Source organism: Aquarana catesbeiana, linkage group LG01 (genome assembly GCF_042186555.1).
Source record: "Aquarana catesbeiana isolate 2022-GZ linkage group LG01, ASM4218655v1, whole genome shotgun sequence".
Classification (NCBI taxonomy): domain Eukaryota; kingdom Metazoa; phylum Chordata; class Amphibia; order Anura; family Ranidae; genus Aquarana; species Aquarana catesbeiana.
Window position 1 is genome coordinate 826,819,273 of NC_133324.1, and position 27,735 is coordinate 826,847,007.

A 27,735-nucleotide genomic window follows, 5' to 3' on the forward strand; every position below is an offset into this window, starting at 1 on the left:
AGGCAGTTATAATCCGGCAGACTGACTAAGTGTTCTCATATGAAGAGGACAAACATCTAGTGTCCGCTCTTGAATACTGAAGTCTATGCAGATGTACTGTATTCCAACTTAACTTGTTCTGTGGGGCTATCAGTCCCAGCAACACTCTGTAACAGTTCTAAGTGTGTGTGTAGTATTAAACAAACTTCTGGGTGTTAACCCTCTCACCACACGGGACCCAGGCAGATGGATGTCTCCGTTTCAGCAGTTCTCAGTCCGTTTGGAGGCACCACCACGCCGTCACACTGTTCCGTCCAGTAACAACCAGGAGTCCTCGGTTACCTCCTCACGGGTCTCCGGAACGATCACTTCTGCTGCTCCAGCACACTGTGATACGACGGCAGGATCCTTGCAGCTGCTCCGCTCCTTCTCAAAGTAGGCCGCAACCCTGTGGGACACACACACCCACAGAGTCCTGCTGGCAGGCCACGCGTCCCAGGAACAAGAGACCTAAGATGGCCGCTCCTAGCCCTTTTATATCTTCCTACAATGCAGTTCAGTTCTCCTCTTGTCCAGGAGCATTGTGGGTGGGTCACAGCTAAAGTTCCGAAGTAAACAATCAATCACTTCCATGTCACTTCACTTAATCATGAAACGTAAAAGTATTGTACCTTTTCAATTGTCCACGAGATGGCACTATAACAACTTATGTACTGTATAACACACATGGCTAGAAACAGAAGTTGTCAGCGCTACACACATATAAATAACAATGGAAAGCTGCAACAGTGATCAACAATAACTCTCCAATTTTGAGTAAAACCCATTTAAATATAGTGCCTAATGCACTTTTTAGACGGAAAAAAAAAGGGCACAGCTCTGAGGTACATGTTTAAAAAGTGTTCAAAAGTAATGTGTTCTACCTGTCATTTCCTTTGTAGTGCTATAAAAAAACATACAACCTGACTAGCCAACACAAAGTATGGCAAATTGTATGACGATTTACAAAGTGTTAGGGCTTGTGCACACTGGGCTAAAATGCCACTTTTATAAATGTTTTGTGTTTTTTCTTTTTTTTCCTGCCTGCAAAAGCACATCTATGTTAGTCTATGTGTCCATGCACACGTATGCATTTACTATACAAGCATACTAAAAGAGGAATGTTCACAGGCTGGAAAAAAAAAACATCACCAGAGTGTTCAGGGAAGGAGCTTTTGGATAGAAAAAAATCACTCACCTAAATGTGTTATTGCGTCTAAATGCACCTAAACACAAGATACAATTAGCGCTTGAGTATTCATTCATTCCAGTGGCCAGAATAATAATATTCTGGACAACGAATCTCAAAACCGCTCACACATTTGACACGCCTAAACGCATTTTAAGTGGCTTTTGGCTCATTTTTAAGCTGCTTTTTCCTGCCAGGAGTAAAAGGTGTTCGGAGCACAAATTCAAACACCCTGTGTGCATAAGCCCTTGAAGTGATCTTAAGAGACCGCTGTAAATTTTTGGCTTCCCCAGACATTTGTGTAGATACCTAGCCAGGGTTCTATCACTGCAGCCTGCTACCTTAGGCATCCAAGGCATCACCCCGTTGACAGGATCTTTTACACAGTTCCTTGTTTTCCTAACCTTGATTTGAATACTGTCACCGCGTGGTTTATAAGAGATGTGGGTAGTAGGGTGTAAAGCCCTACTGGATAACTAACCACTTCTTCACAGTTTATGTTTTATACCTGCTGTGAGATATAATTCAGGTTGTTTTTCTTATGTCAGGGGCCCATCAATGACAGTGGTCACACCAGATTATCATCACTACAAGAACAATGACTGGCTGCATTTAAAGTCTGACTGGAAACTACAAAATGGATCAACCTTTCATGAACTACTAATAAAAGGGTAAGTTATATGCAAACTGATCATGATGTCAGTGTCAGGTAGTTTATGGCACTGATATTCTAGTTCCAATTTCCATCAAGCGCCTAGTTGCACTATAGGTTTCTGCAACAATCGATAAAATTGGTACATCAGTTCAGATCAAATTGAACCAAGTATATATTTTCTTGTACGGAGAGGACCTATGACTGTAAAGTGCGTTAGAGACAGACATTGAGTGCTGTACATACTCTGTGAAGTATTGTATATTATGCTATTACTTTATTCCCTCAGCTTATTTATACAAAACCTCATGTTGCAGTCCTGTAGATTTTCTGCTTCCTTCTCTGCATGTATACTCTATTCAGTATACAGTATCTGGCATGGCGTCCTACCATGTAGGTGCAGGAGGTGTGCACACTGGCAAGAACATTTATGATCCATGAAATGGTAGACACTTGTGTCTGGGAATTGATCTTGTAAAAAGATTATGTGTCCCTTTATGAGATTGCCTGTCCAGGTGGAAATGTGCACAATGAAAACAAAATAGCTCAGTAAATTCCTTCCCGCCATCTGTACAGAATGGACATTCCCAGCCTATAGTAGCTCGATCAACTACATCAAATATAAGAATTATCAGTGAGCCACACCATAGCTGGCTATACAGAGGACAAGCTGACAAATGTACCATTATCATTCAGTGTAGGTTGGAAAGAAACTTATAGGCTATAAATCGTGGTGCCAGTTTATTCCAGCAGCATAAGTAGAGAACAGTGGGGCACAAATTTGCAGATTTTTCTTCTAAAAAAACTGGTCATGATAGTAAATATTATAGTTTGAATTGCCCCGTAGACTATTAGACCACGAAAATCAACCAAATCAATTTCTTGCTTTTTTATATTTTGCATAAAAAACAATGTTATTGTTCTTAAAGTGGTTGTAAAGTCAGAAGGTTTTTTTTATCTTAATGAATTCTTAGCATTAAGATAAAAAAACCTTCTGTGTGCATACTTACCTGAGCCCCATCTTGATCCAGCGATGTTGCACAAGAGACTCGGCTGTCTGGGACTCTCCCTCCTCATTGGCTGAAACGGCACCGAAGCACCATTGGCTCCTGCTGCTGTCAATCAAAGTGAGCCAATGAGGAGAGAGAGGGGGTGGGGCCGGGCTGCAGCTTCCGTGTCTGAATGGTCACGGAGCTGCGGCTTGGGTGCCTCCATAAAAAGCTGCTTTCTGTGGGGGCACTCAACAGGAGGTAGGGCCCAGAAGCACCAAAGAGGGACCCGAGGAGAGGAGGATCTCGGCTGCTCTGTGCAAAACCACTGCACAGAGCAGGTAAGTATAACATGTTTGTTATTTTTAACAAAAAAAAAGACTTTAGTATAACTTTACTGAGCACTGATAGACACTAGACCCTTGGCCATGCATGGGTTAGTTTGGCTGGTCCAAAAAAAAACTGCATGGATTAGCCCATCGACACAAGCGAGGTGGATGAAGGAATCTTCCCAATATGTTATGATATTCTGAATTCCTCCCCTGTCAGAATACACTGATACAAAGTTGCAGCCGATTGGTTGCAGTATTGATTGAATAAAAATTTTCCAACAAATGTTCATGGGAAGTTAATCATCAGATCAAACTTTCACAAATGGGAACAGCTGTGGATGGAAAGAAATTCAACCCATCTATGGCCAGCTTTAAAGTAATCCTGTACCTTTCCCATGCAAAGTAAATCAACTGGTTTACATATCACCTCCCTAGAAGCACTTGAACACCTTTGTTTTGTTCTCCAGCTGCTTTGTTCAGCCGCCAACGGTGAAAAATGTAAAACTTTAAAGTAGAAAAACGTTCATTTTTATACCTAGTTTGTAAGTACTGTTTGCCATCATTCAGAAACCTGAAAACAGATATTATTTTATCATGGTAGTAGGTATCTAAAGGCCTCTATTTTTTTTTCCAGAGTGCTAATCATGCATTTCTACTGCAAGTAGGCATGTTAAATGTTTTAGCAAGAAATGTAATGTCTCTTTGCTTTAGTCATCAAAATCTATTGTGTCCCTTGTATAACAATCCTGAGTCATTACAGCAGTTTTATTATAATCCCCATTCATGTTTAAAATCATTGTAAAAATGTTATTGTGAGGTCTTAAAAAACATAATTAGCTATGACCCTGAATGCACATAACTACACAATTAAATTGGCCTTATTGCCAGTGTGTACAACTTTTATATTGCATCAGTTAAACATGGGCAATATTTCTGTTTAATCATAGGAATAATAATTACTACAATTTTGATGATTTTAAGTGAAGTGTGGATCCTTCCAAATAAAATATTAGAAATTAACTTAAGATGGGAACACCCTTGTAGATCTGTTTTATATTACATTATACAATATGCTCAAAATGCTTCTTTTTTTTTTTTTTTTTTGTAGAAAGGGGACTTTTGTACTGTATTTAATTAATACGATGCTGGCAGCTCCACTAAGCTATTTTTATGATTTAGCAGAAACAATTCCAAACTGAGGTTTTTTAATGTTGTTGTCTAACATCCCAAAGCAAAAAGAAATAAAAACTAGAAATTACAGCAGCAGAGAAAAGAGTAAAGTTTGGTATTAATAAGGTGATTTTTTCACAGTTCATTATTGCTGCTAATTCTACCAAACACTGAAAAGCAGAAAAACTCCCTTTTAAGGATTGTGAAATGCTGTCTGAGAAGTATGCTGCTCTTTTGAATAATCAGGATTGTTCATGTATTTTTGCTGTTTTTCACATCTTTCTGAATTGCTAGTGTTGTGTTTCTAAGCTGAGAGGCATAGTAGAATTTGCTCCACTGGGCCAGCACTTCTAGCATATGTTGGGGTGGTGGCCCTGAGTTCAGATACTTTACAATTCAGATATTGATGTGAGTGGTCAGAGACACATGCTGGGCATTATATACAGTATCTACCTGCATCCATACAGACCTGCTCTCAGGATTTGTGTCATTACCTAGGTCACCTGCTGGTGGCACTGTTGTGCCCAGAGTTAAAGGGTGCTGTTCCAGTGTCCACAAGCGGGTGTCTCCCACCAGCTGAGCTGTCCAAGTAATTTGGCTGCACCTGACGTGGGCTGCTGGAAGGTATATAATCCCACCCTTGACTGAAGTTCAGTGCTTTAATGTTCTTCCTGTGAGCTTTGTCACTGCCGGATCTTGATGCTTGCTCCTGTACCTGCTCTTAAGATCTGCTCCTGTGACCAGCTCCATGTACTCTGCTCCCAGTACTTTGCTCCATGCTACCCTTGTTTCCCGTCTCTGTCCTGACCTTGCTCTGTCCAGGTGTGCTCCTTCCCAATGACATGGTCTGGCAAATGGAAATCTTCCAGCTCCGAAATCTTTGGGCTCTGAAATGTCATACAACAGAATGCCAAGAGTTGCAAAGGAAGCTGATGCTGAGAGATATGAAAATGTGTGTCCTAATTAAATATGTTCTTTAGAAAAAGCCACTTTTCTTGATGCCCACCAATCAATGCAGCACCATAGCATAATTCCCATAATATACTTTCTTTTAGCCTACAAAAATTTGCCCCTATCATGAAAGTGCTAGTTGGTTGTGGTGCCCATTCCAAAGTTTCTCAGTCCTCCTATTTGGACTCCAGTTATTGTAAAAGTGGCTTATCTCTTGAGACCTCCATGCTTGGCCTGAATGTAGCAGAGTCAATCACCGTCAACAGACTTCATCGGGTGACTGAACTCACCAAACACTTGGCATCCACAAATATCCTTATTGCGTGCAGGCGAGCTGGGGCAAACAATATGATCCAGTAGTTGATGACATTAGTGTTTGAAGGCCCAAATAAAAAATATTTATTTCCGAGCCTCCGTGCATGAATAATACAGGAACTCACAATGAGGTAGGAAGGAAGATACACCATATAAGGAGGAGGATTCATAGAAAATTGAGTGTAAATAAAACAATGACCAAAGGGTCGCAGCATAGCCATAAACAATGAACTACTTGCAGACCACCCGCCTGCAATATACTGCGGACAGGCAGCCCGTACAGGCAAAGCAACGTACTGGTACTTTCTCACAAAACAATGAATATGCACTTATTGGTAATGTAGCAGAATACATTTTGGCCTACATTTATGAAGATTTTTTTTTAATTGGATATATTTTACAGCAGAAAGTCAAAAATATGTATTTTTTTCAAAATGTTTAGTTTTTGAATTTATATAAGAAAAAACCCAGTGGTGATCAAATACCACCAAAAGAAAGCTCTATTTCTGTGAAAAAAATGATATAAATTTAATTTGGGTACAGTGTTGCATGACTGCGCAATTACCAGTTAAAGTAGCGCAGTGCTAAATAGCAAAAAATGGCCAACAGGCTGCAGGTCAGCCAGCACCACCATCTGGCTTGTGTGAGGAATAAACTGGTGGGTGGGCCAGGAAGTGACTAATTTAGTGATGGTAGTGAAACTGTCACTAAATGTATCACCTCCACCTGCAGCAGGGTTCAGGTGACTGAACAGATCAAATTGTGTGTTTTGAGGACCTCAAACAGCTAGAGCTTGGGTCACACTCTCCACTGACCTGAACCTAAAGCTCATCCCTACCCACTTTATATCGTGATGACAATAGACTTTAGGACAAACAGAGTGAACTTCCCTAAAGGGGATACAGACAACATTAAAAACCTAAAATTTTTTAAAAATCTGCACTTACAGCATGTCAAAAACACCTCCACTTACCCGAGTGTCCCCGCTAAGCTCCATCTAATGTGTTTTATCAAAACCAACATTGTCAGCCGGCAACTAACTCCTGTGCCCCATGATGAGGTTGGTTGTGACAAAGCGCGTCGAGGGCTTTTTTTGTTCATTTATAAGTGTTTTTCCACTTCTATACACTGCAGTTTGACACAATTAATGCAGTTTATTTTTCATTATATTCACTGATATGTTTATTTGTTGCACAGTTTAGTTTTTTATCAGCCTCACTGATTTGTTTGTTGTTGATTCACATTGAGTTTATATTAGTGACACTATTATTTTGAAGGGATAGTGTGACACCTTCTTTATCCATTAGCATTAAAGACTTGACAGAGGGTCAGACCTTTCCCCACTGTATTCAAAAAAGCTCTGGAGATAAACTTTAATTGAAAGGTAATTTTTATTTTGAGACAGTGAATCCCCACCAGAATAGTGTAATATTTGTAACTAATTTCCTGGGCAAAGAATTATAGCAACTGTCAAGGGTACACCCCAAAACACAATTGCTGTCTTACACTGGGATATGAGCTAAGTCAAAGATTTCTCTGCTTCAGTCATGCTGTCAATGCTGGATACATTGGTGGGTCTGGTTCCTTACAAGGATCTCCAACTGGTTCTGCAGTTTAGGTCTTGGTGGAAACATTTTTATGCAGTTAAGCTTGCTTTTAACAACATTTCAATGTAAACTGAGTTGTTTAGCAATTATACAGTATGTTATCTTAATTTTTCAAGAAAAGCAGAATTTTGTTTTGTGATATTTTATGGTACTGAGTGTGTACAATGATGGGAGTGATAATATTGTTAAAAAAAATAATAAGATTAAATATGTATCCTTGTAAATGACTAATTAACCTTCACTACTAATATAACCAGTATTAAATATTTGTTTCAGTCGAGCCTCATAATCTCCAAATTTTCTCTGTTAGAGTATTGATATTGTAATCCTCAATCCAATAACATTTTTGCCTTTTATATATAGGTTTGCTAACTTGTAATTCATAAACTTTTATAGATAAAACCTCCTGTCCACGATGTTACGATATCTTCTCGTATTATATCTGTCACCCACACAGCTTACTTTTTCTTTCCAGGCAACCGTGTGAAAGTAGAAGCAAAATTTCACTTCTATGCACCAAGGAAGGTAAATAAACATATTGTTGTTTTATGTACCTCATTTAGGTGAACATCTAGTAACATTAGCTGTATAGAACTGTTTTTCTTATTGCTAAGTATAAGCCATGGGACCAGCCTTCCTATTTCCAATGACAGTCTGGCATATCAGTCATTCAGATCATTTTGTAGTGCTACTCAACATTTTGTTTGACCCGATAGACAATCCCATCATCCTGACATTTATGGTGACACGTTTTTGGAATTATGGAATCACTGCAAACCCCCCATCCCTACCGATTCTTAAATGTGAAGGTTGTAAACAACAAAACAGAAAAACACACTAGGCGCTACCCTTGTCTGTGCTACCCTAGACTGTGCACAAGTTACCAAAGGGACAATTGTCTCAATGTACTCAGCTAAAATAGCATCATATATTACCAGAGGTTAGGAATAAAGTGATCATCTCAGTCACTGGCTAACAATCAGGGCTCATGCGAGGCTGCCTTCTCAAGTAGGGCAGGGAACGCAGGTTCTGTAACAAAATAAAGGGAAGGGAAGAGAGGCACCAAGCAGCCGCTGGTGTAGCACAATTTTATTATAAAAAGTAAGCACACAAATACATCTAGCAGATGTCACATCTGATGAACAGCATGGGAGCAATGTAGTGGGAGGGGGGAACTGGAAAAAGAGGAAGGATCAGCAAACCAGTTGTTTTTTTATAATTTGACCCTTTGTTTTGCAAGTAAAAATACAGTATAATATGACAAACTATTTCCAGAGCACTATGAAGGGCATTTATCAAGCAAATTAGAGACACAGTTAATTTTAGCAGCGTCTATGCTACAGTTTTTGCGTGCATTTGCAATCCAGGCACCTGTAATCAACAGAAGCATTTTACCTTCAGCCTCCCCTTTCCAGTTGAAAGCTTAGACACAGTTATAAGGAAGAAGGGAGGGGGGGGGGACAAGTCACTGCTCTGCCTCATTCACTTGTGTGTGTACATTTCATCTTGAGCTATTGAGCTCTGTTAAACAGGTTTTTTACAACTGGAGGTGGGAAGAAAACTTGAAGACTTCTGAAAAGCAGCATAAATCTCCATATGCTGGGTCTATATAATATAATATTTATTTACAGTAAGAATTATTTTTACCTAACAAAACTATTTTTAGTCATTTACGTGTTGGTCCTGATTATAACATTTTGGTCTTGTTTGCTAGTTACACTGTTGCATCATTGTAATATTAAAAATAACCCAAGTAGTTCAATGCTTGCTGGTCAGTGAAACTGTTAATATGTAGGGACACCCCCCTACCCTATCACATTTCTTCGGCAGAGATACATGTTATTGTGTTCAAACCACTAGATAATGATGATAATGATATTGTAGGAAACCAAGAAGCACTTTAATAGCAATAACTATACCAGTCCATTAGACATGCAGTTATAGAATTTCAGCCTGTTATGAACTTACTCCATTTACACCCGGAATGATGTTCAGAGGACATAACAGAGGTCAGTTGCCTGCTGCTTCTTGAAGGAGTGATTCAGGAGTATCTAATGCAGAAGAGGGAAGAGAAAATAGAACTTAAATCAAACTTAAAAAGCAGACATTTTTCAGTAACAATCAGGTCAGGTACTGTGAAAAGGCAACCCTTGACTGAAAAGCCTTTTAAATAAATGAATTAGTCTGACATGAGATCCATTAATCAGAATGAATTGGCTGGATCCAGTGCTAAAACAATAATAATAACAGAACAAAATGTGTCTTTATAATTTAGTAACAAAAATTAAGATCCAGCGTTAATCCTAAAGAAGATTTATCTCAGATATCAGGCCTAGCTTGAGGAAGAACTCATCTCAAATAATTGCAAGGATATACATTTGTTACATCTGTACCTTTTTATTCTCTGCAAGTTTTATTAATTATTGGATGATTAATGGAGACAATCTTTAAGAAAATCTTGCATATTTTGTAGATCCAATCCAGGCATGCATAACAATGATGGCTAGGAATAATATTGTACAGTTGCACAGTGAAAACCCTGCTCATGAACTTTCCATTAACCAGCACAGTAACTATTATATGAACCCTGTAATCAGAGGTGTAACCATTTATTCTTATTTTTGTGCCATGGGCAATTAATTTTTGATAATGCTCCTCTATTCTGATATTTTTAGTATCATGTGCCCTTTACATTTCATATTAACTTAGAAACTATAAGCTATTCTAGTAGTATCTTAAAATTAAAGTTAGCGAAGCAGGGGCTGAATCTGAGTAAGAAGAGCATGGGATTCTAGCAGACTTCAATGCAGTAATTCCCACGCTGTCATTTTTAGCTACTTCATTAAACAACAGGAAACATTTCTGTTACAATGCATCTCTATTTTTACTCTATATTTGCCTTGGTTGAACATATATGCATTCTTTACCTTTTTATGGGGCGGAGAATAGCAACTAAGGGCAGTTCAGTTGTGAATAATCACCCCACATTCCTATGCTACTGTTTTGGGGTGCATGGGGTAAAGAAGTCAAAGCCCATCACCACTGAGCTGGTATTATTCTATGTGATATATATATCTATCTATATATATATATATATATATTCTGAAAGTTATATGGGCTGTTAGCTACATCCAAAGACCCAACACTCTAATGCCCCGTACAGACGGTCGGATTTTCCGACGGAAAATGTTCGATGGGAGCTTGTTGTAGGAAATTCCGACCGTGTGTAGGCTCCATCGGACATTTCTGTCACACAAAATTTGAGATCTGGATCTCAAATTTTCCCACAACAAAATCCGTTGTCGTAAATTCCGATCGTGTGTACACAATTCCGACGCACAAAGTTCCACGCATGCTCGGAATCAAGCAGAAGAGCCACACTGGCTATTGAACTTCATTTTTCTCGGCTCGTCATACGTGTTGTACGTCACTGCGTTCTTGACATTAGGAATTTCCGACAAGATTTGTGTGACCATGTGTATGGAAGACGAGTGAGCCAACATCCATCGGAAAAAAATCCATGGATTTTGTTGTCGGAATGTCCGATCGTGTGTACGGTGCATTACGGTGTCTTGAAATACATATTTTTTGTTATTGTTAAATGTATCTAAGAAAGTTATACCCTCCGATTTTAATAATTTATAGTGGGCATCAAACGAAAATAAACCTGGAGCCATGTCAGTTTTATGTGGAAAAGTCTGGTTATACCTTGTGATGGAATAATGCACTCACTATTGATTTATCTGAGATTAGTAACAGGCATATACATCATATTACCCTTCTAGTCTCCTTGGAGTTTGTAAATTACCTTTCCAATGAGTTTAATGTTTCACTCCAAGGGAACATAGAGGCCAGGCTATTTATTTGCACAGCAGTCAGTACATTCTCCTTAGCACACTAGGGTCAGTTCAGTAAGTTAGAACACAGGTGTTATTTGTCATAAGGATTGTTCTTTTCATCCTCTTGGCTGTTATTTTATTCTCTTATTGACTACTGTTGTTGAAAATTATGGTTGTTCTGAAACTAAAGAGCTTTCTGCTAAATTGAGCCTATAGGGTAAAGTGTGTTCAAGGTTTTCCACATACAAACAGATATTTCTCCAAAAAAAAACAAGAAATCAGAAAACTGATTACCCAATTGCTGATAAGAGGTCCCACTGTCATTTTATTTCCCAGCTAAGACAATGTTCCTTTTTGGTACAAAAACAGTAAAGTTATACCTATTTCTTGGGAAATACTGCCAGAAATCAGCTAGTAGCATTTAGTCACATTGAACAGGGCTTCTGTAATGTTGAAGATGTTTCACTACTAATTCAGGTGGTTTCCTTGGCTTTAATGGATGTTGGAAAAATACTCCAGCATTGATAGCCACATTGGATACTCAGTAACATTATTTCAGTTCCCAATACTTATTGATCACTTTCCATGATACTTTTTTTATTTACATTAACATCCAAATTTGCAGGACAAGCTTTCAGGGTGTGCAACCCTTCTTCAAGGTCCAAACAGTAATTGTAAAGTGGAAGGAAAATGATAAATGATTTTCATCATTTTTTACAAATACATATCTGAAAAGTGTGGCATGCATTTGTATTCAGCCCCCTTTACTCTGATACCCCTAACTAAAATCTAGTGGAACCAGTTGCCTTCAGAAGTTATTACAGTGAAAAGTGGTTCTACAAGTATTGACTCAGGAGGGCTGAATACAAATGCACGCCACACTTTTCACATATTTATTTGTAAAAAAATTTGAAAACCATTTATCATTTTCCTTCCACAATTATGTGCCACTTTTTGTTGGTCTATCACAGGGATATGCAGTTAGCGGACCTCCAGTTGTTGCAAAACTACAAGTCCCATCATGCCTCTGCCTCTGTGTGTCATGCTTGTGGCTGTCAGGGTCTTGCTATGCCTCATGGGGTAGTTCTGCAACAGCTGTAACATGACAAAGAAAATTTCAAGGGGTATGAATACTTTTTCAAGGCACCGTATGTGCTCTTTGTGTTGGTCTATCACATAAAATCCCAATAAAATACATTTCCTGACAGACTCCATGGCAGCCTATGCGTGGGTTAACCCCGCCTCCTCTCCAATGCTATATGACCCTACTCCCATAAATTTGAGCTCACCGCTAGAGACTGTGTTCCTTTTTTGTCCTCCTCATTGGACCTACAAACAATGTACTTACGTTTATGGACGTCCAATCGATCAAGGTTAATGCTGGGCATACCTTCTAACGGTGTCAGGATAGCCCAGGGCCCAGCCATGGGCGGGTGTGTGTCTCCAGGCCTCTATGTCCAGTGGTGGGGATGGCCTCTCTTTGCCCAGGCGCGGATAGGCTGGCAGGTCTGAAGGTTCTTCCATGGCAGCAAGTGTTTGTTTTTATGCTTTGTCTCCCCTTTTCCCCTTCCCTCCCCTTTTTGGTGCTGTGTTCCAGGACACGGCTCCCTCTTCTGGGTCGTGGCTCCGGTGCGCTTCTGCGCATGCACAATTTTTGGAAAAAACCGCAGCTTGGTTTTGCGCATGCGCAGTACCACCGGGGTCTCGGCGGTCGCGCAGGCATGCTAGACGTGGCAGTGACGTCATTTTGGCGGGGATATTTAAATCCCTGTGAGCTCCTGTCACACTGGGGATCACTGTGGGCACCTTGCAACAGCTCCTCCATGCACCAGGGTTCCCAGGGTAAGGTAAGCCGGCCTGGGGGTTTATGGTGTAGGGTGAGGGGGGGCGGAGATGGCTCTTCAAGGGCAAGCTACATGCAATTTGCTCTTTTTCTCCCAGGACGTTCGTGTGTTCCTATAAGCTGCAGGATCATCACCAATTGTCCGACCAGGGTGCCATGGACAAGTCACCGCCTCCGTGCGGCCAGCCCTCACACTCTAGGTACATGGAGTGTGTGAGGGGAGGGGGCCAGGTTCACGTGGGATGGTTGTATTCCCTAACATGATGTGTTTTCTGCCCTTCTCCTTTTTAGCCCTTCCAGGTCGGATCACCAGTTTATTGTCCAGGACAACAGGGACCTTGCCAGGCTGCAACGTCAAACTTCCTCATCTAGGTCCAGACGTGACTCTCCGTCTAGGACCCATCAACAGAGGAGATGTTCCCATTTCTCCTCCAGACACCACACCCACCGCCATGACAGCTGCTCTGATCACAGAGCCTGCTGGGGATGTGGGACACGAGTCCCGGAGGGCAAGTCACTCTGTGATCTGGGTTATGCCCGGGCGGTTGGGGAGAAAGAGATGGAGAACCAATAGATGGAGTCTCTTGTTAAGCGTGTGGTGCAGCAGTCCCTAAAAGAATGGAGTACAACCCACATGCAGAGCCAGTCCACCACTCTATCTGGCTCCGTGGCTGATGAGGCCCAGGAGGATCCGGGCCCATTCCAGCCTTATAATGCTTCCCCCAGCACTTCAGACAACTAATTGGAGGGAGACGAATTTGTCGGTGCCTTCGACTTCACCCTGGTTTCTCCACTAATTAAAGCAGTCAAGGAGGCCCTCAAGTGGGAAGATCCTTCCACTCCTCTAGCTAAGCAGAGGAAGTTCTTTAAACATCTGGGAAAGGAACGTTCCAATTTTCCGCTTCTTTCTGAATTAAAGGATATTGATGAGGAGTGGAGCAAGTTAGATAAGACTTCTATGTCAAGCAAAACTTTCAGATTATACCCCTTCAAGGCAGAGGAAGTGAAACATCTGGAAAACGCTCCCCTTGTAGACGCAGCACTGATGCGACTGGCTAAACACGTCACTCTTCCCATAGAAGATGACGTATGTTTCAAGGACGGGCTTGAGAGGAGAATAGACCAAGTTTCAAAAGAATTTACGGGTTAGCTGGTATGGCTTGCAAACCCGCCTTGGCCCTCGCAGCAATGTCCAAGGCTATGGAAGCCTGGACAGAGAATGTGGACTCTGTACTCAGAGGTGTCTCAGAAGATCTGGCCAGGGGCTCCGCAGTTCAGGAATTGAAGCTGGCAACAGCTGTTGGCCTGGACTATGCTATCCTCGGTCATGGCTAAGCGGGCCTTATAGTTGCGTCCTTGGCTTGGCGATCCAGCATCTAAGCAGGCCTGGTGTAGGATTCCCTTTGAAGGGCCCTCTTTGTTTGGCAACAGGCTGGATAGCGCTATAGCCCGGGCCACGGGTGGGAAGTCGGGCTTCCTATCCCAGGATAGGTGTTTCTTTGGTCAGAAGAGGCCCCAGCGTAAAAGACGCAGTACTGATCGTTCAAGGGAAGCACGCTCCTACAGGCCCGGCTGGGATTTCAGAAGAAATTGGAGCAGAGGTCAGACATCCTTCCAAAAATCTGCTAAAAGCCAGGCGTCCAGCGGACGAGAGCCGGCTCATTTTGAGATTTGGCTCGCCTAGGCGGGTTGGGTGGGGGCATGCCTGGTTCTCTTCCAGCAAATATTGGTGGCCTCAATCTTGAATTACTGGACCATCAAGACGGTCTCCACAGGCCAAACATGGTCCTTTGTCAGTACCCCTACCCCAAGATTTATTTCCACCCTGCTACCACGGTCAGAAGAAAAGAAGCAGAGGTTATTGTACTATGTGGATTAGTTGGAACCTCACTCCGAGTCTTTTCGAAAGTTCTTCTGGCCATGGTGGCCCTCAACAGAACAAAGGGATATGCTTGTACCACTATCTCGACGACCTCCTCTTACTGTCCCAGGACAAGGAGTGGCTGTTGATCCACAGGGAGCAAGTTATCTCCACACTGTCCGAATTTGGGTGGCTCCTAAATTTGGAAAAAATGCACCTGGAACCAGCCCAACCCCTGGTAAACTTAGGGGACCAGTTTGACACGGTGAAAAACACCATCTCTCTCCCACTGGACAAGATCCTAATCATCCGAGGAAGAATCTCACGGGCTCTGAGCTCCTTACGCCTAAAGGCCTCACAGTGCCTAAGAATCATTGGCACGATGGTCTCTATGACCCACATGGTCAAATGCGCTCTGTGGAGGTTACACCCTTTTCAAACAGGGTTCCTTCATCAGTGGAATTCAGGGGACGTCAATCATTCACATATCCTCAGCGATGAGGAACTGTCTCTTCTGGTGGCTCCAGCACAGAAATCTGCTCACCTGTCACTCTATTGCCCCTGTCTCATGGGTCACGGTCACGACCGATGCCAGCGGTGCCAGTTGGGGAGCCCTTTGCAGGTCAGAACTTGCTCAAGGCAAGTGGGATGCCCATCTTCACAACCCTGGCTCAAACGTTCTGGAACTATGGGCAGCCTGGTGTGCCCTCCAGTCTTTCTCTCTTCTCCTCAAAGGGGAGTCGGTTTTACTAAAAATGTACAACACCACGGCGGTTTCCTATGTGAAGAGGCAAAGGGGCACCCAGAGTACCACCCTGCTCCAAGAAGTCGGGCCCATTATGTCCTGGGCTCAGAAAAACCTGGCCAATATTTCAGTGATTTTTGTTCCCGGAGTACAGAACGTCCAAGCGGACTTCCTGTCTCACACACAGTTGGACAACAACGAGTGGTCTCTTCATGTGCAGATGTTCGAATGGATTCTGTCTTTGGGAGTCATTACCGAAGTGAACCTATTAGCATCCCCCTGCAACTTCAAAATCAAGAAGTATTACACTTGAAATCATTGCAGCCAGGCCTTCGAAGTGGATGTTCTGTTGGATCAGTGGAACTTCAACAGGGCATATGCCTTTCTCCTGCTCCCGATCATCTTTAAGTTTCTTCGGAGACTCCAAATGGAAGCGGTCGAAGTGGTGGTGATAGCACCTTACTGGCCAAACAGGCCATGGTTACCCCTCCTGATCCAGCTCAGCTTCTGGGACCCAGTACCTTTCCCTCTCCGGCCAGAACTTCTCTCTCAGGGGGCAGTCCTGCACCCTTGCCCGGAGATACTGAGACTGATGGTCTGGTTCTTGAGAGGGAGAGGCTGGAATCTTTCCGGTGCGCTTAAAGAGTGATTTCCACCCTCATGAGCTTGAGAAAGGCAAGCACCAATAAGGTTTATGAAAGAATATGGGCTAAGTAGGATTCTCATCCTCTACGGGCAGAACGTTTAGAGATCCAGGAGTTCAGGATATCCTGAGTTTCCTCCAATCCGGCCTAGATCTGTCTCTATCCATCATCTCCCTAAGGGTCCAAGTCTCGGCCTTGTCAGCCTTCTCTGGAACATCATGGGCCGTTCATCCTCTAATACAGCAGTTCTTCTGTGGGACAGCTAGAGTAAGGCCCCAAAGAAGACCGAGATTCCCCAAAAGGGTTCTTCCCCTTGTGCTTGACTCACTGTCTGTCTCCAGTACCTCTGGGTCCTTCTCCTCTTTCTGTCAAAGACCTTTCTGCAAAAGTTGCTTTCCTAGTTGCCGTCACTTCAGCCAAAAGGGTCTCTGAGATCGGGTACTTGGGTCATGAAGAACCATTTCTGACTTTCTTTCCGGACCAGATGGTCCTCATCCCTATGCTCAGGTCAAACACGAAAGTCACCTCAGTGTCCCATGAAAACCGAGAAATTGTCCTACCTACATTTAGGGCCCAAGGGTCCACCAATACACATCCTCTGGATGTAGGTGAATTATTGAAGGAATACCTGCAAGCTACTTCCTCCTTTAGACGCTCTGACTACTTGTTTGTCTTGCACTCTGGCAGTAATAAAGGGAAGCGAGCTTTGACCAGAACGATTGCGGCCTGGATTGTCCAGTCCATTCAGCAGGCTTATAGGGCTAAGGGCTTGGCTTCTCCAGAGGTGGTGACAGCACATTCTACCAGGGGTATGGCGGCTTAGTGGGCAGTAGCCTGGCATGTGGCTCCAGACGTCATCTGCAAAGTGGCCTCATTGGCCTCCATTAATAACTTTATGTCACATTACTGTTTAGAGCCTGCTGCTCTATCTTATGTGAACTTTGCTTTAAGAATCCTGTCGGTTGATAGGTTACATTAAATTTTTCTTTGATCAGCATACCCCGTGTGGACTGGCTAGTTATTTCCCACTCCCATGGAGTCTGTCAAGAAGACGGGAAATATATTATCAAATACTTACCGTAATTTTCCTTTCCTGATGGACTCCATGGCAGGCGAAGGTCCCACCCGTTGGTCAAGAGTTGGCTAATTACGGAGCGCAGTCTCTAGCGGTGAGCTCAAATTTATGGGAGTGGGGTCCTATAGCATTGGAGAGGAGGCAGGGTTAACCCACACGTAGGCTACCATGGAGGAAAATTACAGTATTTGATAAATTTTCCGTTTTACATTTTTGGTTGGAGCAAGACAAAATGTGGAAAATGTCAACGGGTATGAATACTTTTTCAAGGCACTGTAGCAGCTCTCCACCACTAATTTCCCCTCCCTCTCCTCCCCCTAGTGCTTTCTATTGGTTAAACAAAAACGCCTGAAGCTGTAAACTCGTATATGTAACATATATTAAAGTGGTTCTAAAGGAAAAACATTTTTTGCCCCACTGCAGTCCCTGCGGTAAGATGATTTTTTTTTCCAGTATTTGTAACCCTCCCCCACTAAATATATATCTGAACCCTCACTTCATCTGGTACTGTGCCCATTTGCAGCGGCTTTCTCCTCTCTCCCCGCTCTCACAAGACAGAGAGGAAGCAGCAGGAGCCAAACCCTATTTTTAATTTTAATAATAAAAAAAAATCCAGCCTTTAAAACCCCTTAAATTTGTATACTGAATGTAGTATGTTTATTGTCATGCTATAAAGTACTTTAATTTAGTTAATATAGAAACTGAGAACGCCTAAAGTAGAAACTGAATAAAGAAACTGAATAAGAAACTGAAACTGAATAAAGTAGAAAAAAGGGAACCAATATATATACACAATAGATGCATGCCTTATAAAGTTAGCTGTTGCTTTGCTCATGTAGGTCAAAGGTTCTTGTTAATCTATCCACTTCTATAGTACCACATATTCATCTTTTGATTGCCGTTCATGTTAAATAGGACCTTAGACACATTAGTGTACAGGAGGGTGGGTCCAGCCCTAGGTGGGAGTGAGAAGCTACCATATACGTGGCATGGCATAGGTCTGCCTAATTGGAAAGTTTTATGAGTTTTAGGATATCATCTAGAAATGTGAAGGTTGTATTTTCAGAAAGTATAAAGAATGAAATAACAATGTCAATAAAAAGAAATATAGTCTTGGTATACAAGTATGCAAAAAACGCAGAGCATTTATTTCATCAATACATTGTGGGCAACTTAAAAATTATATAGGACTTCAAGTGTGCCCCCCGACACTCTCAGAGGGCCACACATTAGCATGTGTTGAGGTGCATCAGGTTGAGTTATACAGGTCCTTTGAAATTAATGGACTGTAAGATACTGCAGTTTCAGTCCTGCTGCATTTATTGCAATGTATTGCAAAGCACACTAAAGAGAAAGTGAGGGAAAAATAAGCTCTATCATTGGTGTCAGTGGCTGTAATAAAAGTCCCATCATTGGTGTCTTTGGCTGGAGTAATAACCCACAGCATTGGTGACAGTGGCTGCAGTACTGCAACATGTCTGTGGGCACAGTAATAATCTCCAGCATTGATGTTAGTGAACCAAATAACAGCCCCATCATTGATGTCAATGGCTGCAAAAATAACCCCCAGCATTGGCTTTACTGACAGTAACAGGAACACCTCATTCACTGGTGTTTATTGGCAGTGCTGGTAACCTCAGTGTGCACTGCATGTCAGGGGTGTTGCTGTTAATCCCCCCCCCCCGCATTGCTAGTCAGCGGCAGTGCTGGTAGCCCTCTCACTTTGCATTGCTGGTCATTGGCAGTGACCCCCACAGCCTGGCAATGCTGGTCATTTGAAGTGTTGTTAACCTGCCTCTACCTTGCCTTGCTGGTCTGTGGCAGTCCTGTTATCCCCCATACCCCGAGCCCCTACATTAGTGGTCAGTGTTTACTTACCTGATCACATGCTTCCACACCACTCTCTGTATCCAGCTAGGGACTATTCTTGCACCATCGGACAAAGATTCCTCTGCATGACAGTAATACAGGTGTTCTTTTAGTGCTGGATACTGGAACAATTGGAAAATTCTGCATTTACCATCACTCTCTGTCTGCTAACAGTAGTCACTAGGACAAAAATGGTATGATCCTTTAATGTGTTTTTCAGACTGTGGACGTCGCCCTGCAGCCAGAATGAGCAAGAGGATCCTTGGTGGCAGAACCAGCCGACCTGGGCGATGGCCTTGGCAGTGTTCCCTACAGAGTGAACCAAGTGGGCACATCTGTGGCTGTGTTCTTATAGGGAAAAAATGGGTTTTGACTGTTGCCCACTGCTTTGAAGGGTAAGTAAGTTGCTAAATTATATTTTCAAACATTTTAGAGCATGATATGAATATGAATGAATGATCAATCAGTATAAGGTAAAAAAGTCCACAATAAGTGAATACAGACCTCCATGATAGGAGCAGTAAAGCATATGTGAAAAGTCCAGTAAAACGATAAAGGCTTGTTAGAAGAATCCAATGTGTTAGTGAAGAGAAACCATCTCTAACACCTCTTGAAGTGAACATAAGTTTTCAAAGTGCTTAAAGTGCTCAGAGGTCCGCCACTTACAACAGCATGTAAGCTTTGGATAAAGCCTCGTACACACAATTTGATTTTCAGACGACAGAACGTCCGTTTTTTGTGGCATGCTAGTCTCGTGTCAAAAGTGAAGAGGTTACTCACAATACGAACATTTTCGTACAACAGAACACAACGTCAGAAGTGACGTAATGTGTTGAATAGTTTTGTATGTATTCTTTTGTTTCTGAGCATACGTAGTCTTGCTCTTATGATTTTTTTGTACGAAAACCGTACTAATGAAACGAATATCGGACGTTGAGTTCACATTCAAAAAAAATTTTATAGTCTGCACATCCAGCTTTTGTCTGACAAAAAAAGGGAAGTCGGCTGTCGAAAACAACGTACTAATGATCCGAAAATCAGCAGACAGCTCGTTGTACGAATTTTTCCATCCGATTATTGTATTGTGTGTACGGGCCTTTCGTGCCTGTTATCCAAAAATCTCCCCAATGGGACACACACTGCAGTTTCAACTATTTCCTTCCTTACTCAAACCTAAAATGTTTTGACTGAAGGTATAAGGATTAAGGTAAACAACAAACAGGGAAGGTGAAGTGCAGAAACCCACAACATCCATTTATGATACACCTCTCCTTAGTAAACAGAAATCTGGTTGCTATGGTTACTATGTCTGACGCTCCCTCATTTATTTTTGCTCTGCTTTGTGGAAAAGACCAGTAAGTGTTGCATTTACTTGTAAGGATTAATGTATATACACTGCCACATCTGTCTGCCACTTGGACTTAAAGTGAAGCTCCACCCAAAAAGGGAAGCTTTGCTTGTCTGCCCCCCCCCCTCTGTTGCCACATTGGCTGCGGCGAACTGAGCCAAAAGAGTTTAGGGGCCACTAAAATTGCTTGTTTTTCACATAATCCTATAGACACACAGCTACAATAATTGTTAACCTGTGTAAGGCCCATATCACAGTAAGGTTTAACAATTTGTCCACACATCATCCCCTAGAGTGTCTTTGCCTTCCCAGCTAAACCATTAAGATATTGTTCAGTCACAACTCCCTCACTAGCAATTGAGATTCTGCAGTGTTTTGGCCATTGAGAGAGTGACCTCTTTAAAGCGCATTTCCTAACTCCACCCCACTTTATCGATTTAGGCCCCTTTCACACGATAAGCCCTTTTGGATCTGCCTGTCTGTTTTTCAGGCGGATCTGAGCAGGCCATCCATTGACTCCTATGGGCAGGCGGATGTCAGCGAAGATGTATCTGCTGACACCCATCTGCCATCCGATCCGCTCAAAACAGACGTATGGCGATACATTCACCATCCGTCTGGCGGATCGGATCTGATGAAAACAGACATGCTGTCCGTTTTCCTCCGATCTCCATATAGCAGTGGTTCTCAACTTCTGTCCTCGGGACCCACTAACAGGCCAGGTTTGCAGGATAACTGAAATACATCACAGGTGATATAATTTGCTGCTCAATGATTGCAGTATTCTAGTCTGCATCTCCCCAAGGTAATACCTAAATTCTGGCCTGTTAGTGGGTCCTGAGGACCAGAGTTGAGAACCACTGCCCTATAGAATTAAGTGAGGCTCTGACAGGTCCTTCCCTGCTCAGTGAGCAGAGAGGGACCTGTCATCCGCCAGCTCAGCGGAGATCAACGGAGCGATCTCCCGTTGAGCTAGCGGAGTCCACTGACCAGTTCTGCCCAGTGTGAAAGGGGCCTTATACTTTATTATACTTTAGTCTATATTTTTTTTATAACAAAATGTACCTATAAGCCCCAATTACCTACCCATTACTCTAGTCATATGGTATGCCAGGTTCCAGTTCTTTTTTTTCTTTTAGTCAGTACTGTGTAGCAGTCCAGTATGCAGTTCCTATACAACTTCCTGGTGATGTGGGCACTGCCCAAGAGTCCATAACAGGGTTTTCAGAGGGTCCTCACAGGCTGATGACATATTCTAGCATGATGTCATGATGAGGAGTGGGCACAAGACTGGTTGGCTGAACAGCAGGAAAGCAAACAGAGGAACTTCTGATTACCAGTTGCCCCAGGGGAAAAGGCACCATGGGGAATCACAAGGATGTTGATTCAGGAAACATATATACAGTGGGGACAGAAAGTATTCAGACCCCCTTAAATTTTTCACTCTTTGTTATATTGCAGCCATTTGCTAAAATCATTTAAGTTCATTTTTTTCCTCATTAATGTACACACAGCACCCCATATTGACAGAAAAACACAGAATTGTTGACATTTTTGCAGATTTATTAAAAAAGAAAAACTGAAATATCACATGGTCCTAAGTATTCAGACCCTTTGCTGTGACACTGATATATTTAACTCAGGTGCTGTCCATTTCTTCTGATCATCCTTGAGATGGTTCTACACCTTCATTTGAGTCCAGCTGTGTTTGATTATACTGATTGGACTTGATTAGGAAAGCCACACACCTGTCTATACAAGATCTTACAGCTCACAGTGCATGTCAGAGCAAATGAGAATAATGAGGTCAAAGGAACTGCCTGAAGAGCTCAGAGACAGAATTGTGGCAAGGCACAGATCTGGCCAAGGTTCCAAAAAAAAATTCTGCTGCACTTAAGGTTCCTAAGAGCACAGTGGCCTCCATAATCCTTAAATGGAAGATGTTTGGGACGACCAGAACCCTTCCTAGAGCTGGCCATCCGACCAAACTGAGCTATCGGGGGAGAAGAGCCTTGGTCAGAGAGGTAAAGAAGAACCCAAAGATCACTGTGGCTGAGCTCCAGAGATGCAGTCGGGAGATGGGAGAAAGTTGTAGAAAGTCAACCATCACTGCAGACCTCCACCAGTTGGGACTTTATGGCAGAGTGGCCTGACGGAAGCCTCTCCTCAGTGCAAGTCACATGAAAGCCCGCATGGAGTTAAAAAACACCTGAAGGACTCCAAGATGGTGAGAAATAAGATTCTTTTGTCTGATGAGACTAAGATAGAACTTTTTGGCCTTAATTCTAAGTGGTGTGTGTGGAGAAAACCAGGCACTGCTCATCACCTGTCCAATACAGTCCCTTCAGTGAAGCATGGTGGTGGCAGCATCATGCTGTGGGGGTGTTTTTCAGCTGCAGGGACAGGACAACTGGTTGCAATTGAGGGAAAGATGAATTCGGCCAAGTACAGGGATATCCTGGACAAAAACCTTCTCCAGAGTGCTCAGGACCTCAGACTGGGCCGAAGGTTTACCTTCCAACAAGACAATGACCCTAAGCACACAGCTAAAATAACGAAGGAGTGTCTTCACAACAACTCCGTGACTGTTCTTGAATGGCCCAGCCAGAGCCCTGACTTAAGCCCAAATGAGCATCTCTGGAAAGACCGAAAAATGGCTGTCCACCAACGTTTACCATCCAACCTGACAGAACTGGAGAGGATCTGCAAGGAGGAATGGCAGAGGATCCCCAAATCCAGGTGTGAAAAACTTGTTGCATCTTTCCCAAAATGACTCATGGCTGTATTAGATCAAAAGGGTGCTTCTACTAAATACTGAGCAAAGGGTCTGAATACTTAGGACCATGTGATATTTCAGTTTTTCTTTTTTAATAAATCTGCAAAAATGTCAACAATTATGTGTTTTTCTGTCAATATGGGGTGCTGTGTGTGTACATTAATGAGGAAAAAAAATGAATTTAAATGATTTTAGCAAATGGCTGCAATATAACAAAGAGTGAAACATTTAGGGGGGTCTGAATACTTTCCGTCCCCACTGTATATATTTTTTTTAGGAATTTTTTTTCCCTAAAAAATAAAGTACATATGCAGTTAAAGAGGTTACTAGGTATTTCATGTTCTTTTTTTAACTGAAAATGTCATTGAAGTAAAGTGGCAGGTGCACCATGATGTCCTCAATGTGTCCAGGAACAACTCTTATTGCCTCACCAGTGAGTCATTGAGGAGTACAGTATGCACTGTAAAAGGTCTTGAGGACTAAAGCAGAATTCAGAATACAACACATACTGTAGGCTTCCACCATGCATGGTAAAATACTAGATGTATAGAGGTAGATAGTTTGTGCAGTGATACTACAATATCCATATTTGTAGTTTTTTTCTAAATAATCACTCTGCACTTTAAAATTACAATAATCTGTTCCTACTGACTTGAACAACTTTGGTCACATGGTTTTGTTGAGTGATTGTTGAAAGATCTTACCTCCACAAGCCTAATTGAAATCTTTTGAAGGTTAAAACATATTTCCTGCTCTAAATTTGAACTATAATATCATAGACTCTTTCTGGTCTTTTTATCTTTCGATTTATAATTCAATCTGCATTTCTATATTGTAATCCACATTTTAGCATTTAGCAGAAAACACAATTACAAGCATTAAGCAGTAGGAACATAACTTGTCATACGGTGAGAGAAATTGAACAATGCACAGTAACCCTTTGAACTAATGTTGAGTAATAAGGGCTATTTATGGTTATTGGAGCTGTGCAAGGGCAACAATCCTGGTAGGAAAACAATCTGTAAAAGAGTAAGGTTTTATATGATAGTAATTCTAAAGTGTGTTGATAATGACTTCAGGATTTCTGCCCTTGGGGAGTGGCACAAGTCTACAATTTCTCATTCTCTTTTGTAATAACGCAGAGAGTTTCCCTGGAGTGTCCTGTTCTTTCGAAATATTACCAGCTATGGTCTTGGAAAATGCTTGGCAGGGAAAATGAAAAGACATTAGGAAAATCTAGTTTGTCATAAAGTTTTCATTAAGCGACAGAGCTGGGACCAATACAAGGATACTGTTTACCATCTGTGACATTGATAGATTTTTTATGCCTGTGTATTTATGAAGCTTTTTATTTTGTTCTTAAAGCTCTGTAAAGAGATAGCGCTACACAGTATGATACATGACCACCATAAAGCAGAATATGAGGCCATGCTGATTTTTAAACCATAAAACTGCTTGGAATGTACAGAATGTAAATTGTATGTTCCTAGGAGCAGGACTTTGCAAAGGCAAAGTACTGTATATATCAAATAAAGAGAACCCATCCCATTCATATTCACTAAATACTTTGGATCAGTAAGGTAACTATTTTGTATATTATTTAAAGCTGTATTTACCCAAAAAACAAAAATGTATTACAGTTGTGCTCAAAAGTCTACATACCCTTGGAAAATTGGTAATATACAGTATGTACCATTTTTAAAGTAGAACATGAGTTAGCGGGCAAAACACATTTATTTCTTTTGGGGTTCATATTCAACTGTAGGTCATAACATAATGGCACAATCATAAAACAAACCATGGCAACAAGTAAACAGATGAAATGACCCTTGTTTAAAAGTCTGCATAAGCTCAGTTCCTAATTTTGTGTATTATCCCCTTAAGCATCAATGACAGCGTGCAGTCTTTTGTAATAGTTTTCTATGAGGCCCCGAATTCTTGCAGGTGGTATAGCTGCCCATTTGTTTTGGCAAAATGCCTCCAGGTCATGCAAAGTCTTTGGTTGTCGTGCATGAACCGCACGTTTGAGATCTCCCCAGAGTGGCTCAATGATATTAAGGTCAGGAGACTGTGATAGCAACTTGACAACCTTCACCTTTTTCTGCTGACCTTGTGCTTAGGGTTATTGTTTTCTGATAACATGCTGCATTCATCTTGCCATCAATTTTCATAATTTTCCCCATGCCTTTAAAGCTTACACACTCCCAAATTGTCAGTGAGCTACCACCATGCTTCACAGTGGGGATGGTATTCTTGTCGCTATAGGCCATTATGACTCCTCTACAAACATAGCACTTATGGTTCTGACCATAAAGCTCTATTTTGGTCTCGACACTCCAGATTACAGTGTGCCAGAAGCTGTGAGGCATGTCAAGATGTTGCTGTTTTTTTTTTTGTGGCATTAGCGCAGTAAAGACTTCTTTCTTGGAACTCGAACATGCAACAAATTTTTGCTCACGTATCGCCATTTTGTGCTCCTTGAAATAATCACACCATCTTTTTTCAGAGCAGACTATATTTCTCCTGAGATTACCTGCGAGTTTTTCTTTGTATCCCAAACAATTCTTCTGGCGGTTGTGGCTGCAATTTTTCTTGGTCTACCTGACCTTGGCTTGGTATCAAGAGATCCCCAAATTTTCCACTTTTTAAATAAGTGATTGAACAGTACTAACTGGCATAGTCAAAGCTTTTGATATCTTTTTATATACATTTCCATCTTTATAAAGTTCCATTGCCTTGTTATGCAGGTCTTTTGACAGTTCTTTTATGCTCCCCATGGTTAATATCTAGCCTGCTCAGTGCATCCACATCAGAGCTAACAAACTAGTTGACTATTTATATACAGACACTAATTGCAATTTAAAAAGCCACAGATGTGGATGGATTTTATCCAGGAAGCTGAAGAAGAGGAAGTGAGTTTGTAAAGAAAGAAGAGTGGGAGGAGGGATAGTAGATGAAACAGGGTGACAAAGTATGTAAGAAGGTGAGGTTTAGCGAGAAGATGCACAACCCAGTTGCAGCAAAAGGGAAGGAGATGCCCTCAGCATATAGGTATAGTTTTCACTTACTTTTATGCAGTTTGTTCTGCTGGGAAGCGCTTTGTATTTGTGCACCTGGGGGACATTTTCCCCTTTCAGCCTGTAGTTGAAAAAGCCAGTCTGGTGAGTATTGCAGGGGCTATTTACTGTTAAAGAGTGGTCATGTCACTCTTAAAGTTGAAAATCGGGGAACAAAATATTAAGTGTTTCTAAAGCCTCAAGTTTTTTTACGTTAATGCATTCTGTGCATTAAGGCAAAAAATCTACTGTGTCATAGATTCCCTCCCTATCCCCCCTAAGGGCCCTTTCACACGGACGTGTCGCTCCGTCGATCCCCGCTGAGCAGGCAGATGACAGGTCTGTCTCTGCACACTGTGCAGGGACCGACCTGTCAGAGTGCCACTCTCCTCTATGGGGGATCGGATGAAGACGGACTGTAGAGTCCATTTTCATCCGATCCAAACCGATCCGCAGACGGATGGAAAAGTAGGGTTTTCCTCCATCACACTTTAGGGGATTGGAGCGGGTCGGATGTCAGCAGACATGTCACCGCTGACATCCGTCGCTCCATAGACCTGTATGGAGCGTCCGTTCAGGTCCGCCTAAAAAACTGACAGGCGGACCTAGTCGGTCCGCCCGTGTGAAAGGGGCCTTATACTTGCCTGAGCCCCACCGCGATCCAGAACTGTGCATGCGAGCTGTGGCTCTCCTGGCTCCCACTCCTGTCAATCAGCTCCAGTGACAAGAGCACAGGGGTGGGGCCGAGTCCCACTGTCTGTGTCAATGGTCTTGGGAGCCTGCATTGGTGCCCCCATGGGAATCAGCTTCAAAATTTGGGCAACAAAAAAATTATTTGATCTGGCTTTTATTTATTCTGACATATCTGGAGAGAAGGGAGGATGTTGTATTTGTAAAAGTCCGCCGCAAAATAGCAGTCCCGCTATAAAGTATTAAAAAAAATAATAATAATTTAAAATCCATAAATATATACCATAGTGTAACGCTATAATGTTTGCGTAAACTATGCAATATACGCTTATTGGTATTTTTTTTTTTTTTTTTACCAAAAACATGTAGCAGAATACATATTGGTCTAAATTTAGGAAGAAATTTAAATTACCTTTTTTTATTGGATATATTTTATAGCAGAAAGTAAAAATATTATATATATATATATATAGAGATATATATATATATCTATATATAGAGATATATATATATATATATATATCTCTATATATAGATATATATATCTATATATCTATATATATATATATATATATATATATATATATATATATATATATATATATATCTCTCTATATATATATATATATATATATAGAGAGATATATATAGATATAAATATCTATATATATCTATATATATACAGTATCTTACAAAAGTGAGTACACCCCTCACATTTTTGTAAATATTTTATTATACCTTTTCATGTGACAACACTGAAGAAATG

At 41.7% G+C, this 27,735-nt stretch overlaps 1 protein-coding gene across 1 annotated transcript in view; it reads left to right on the forward strand.

Annotated features, from left to right (window-relative positions):
• The window catches only part of CORIN (corin, serine peptidase), a 365,126-nt gene that overhangs the window by 320,161 nt on the left and 17,230 nt on the right, over positions 1-27,735 (forward strand). The window contains exons 17-19 of the mRNA XM_073608485.1: positions 1,756-1,878; positions 7,699-7,748; positions 19,320-19,494. Coding sequence (XP_073464586.1) covers positions 1,756-1,878; positions 7,699-7,748; positions 19,320-19,494 — 348 coding nt within the window. The remainder of the gene's footprint in view (positions 1-1,755; positions 1,879-7,698; positions 7,749-19,319; positions 19,495-27,735) is intronic.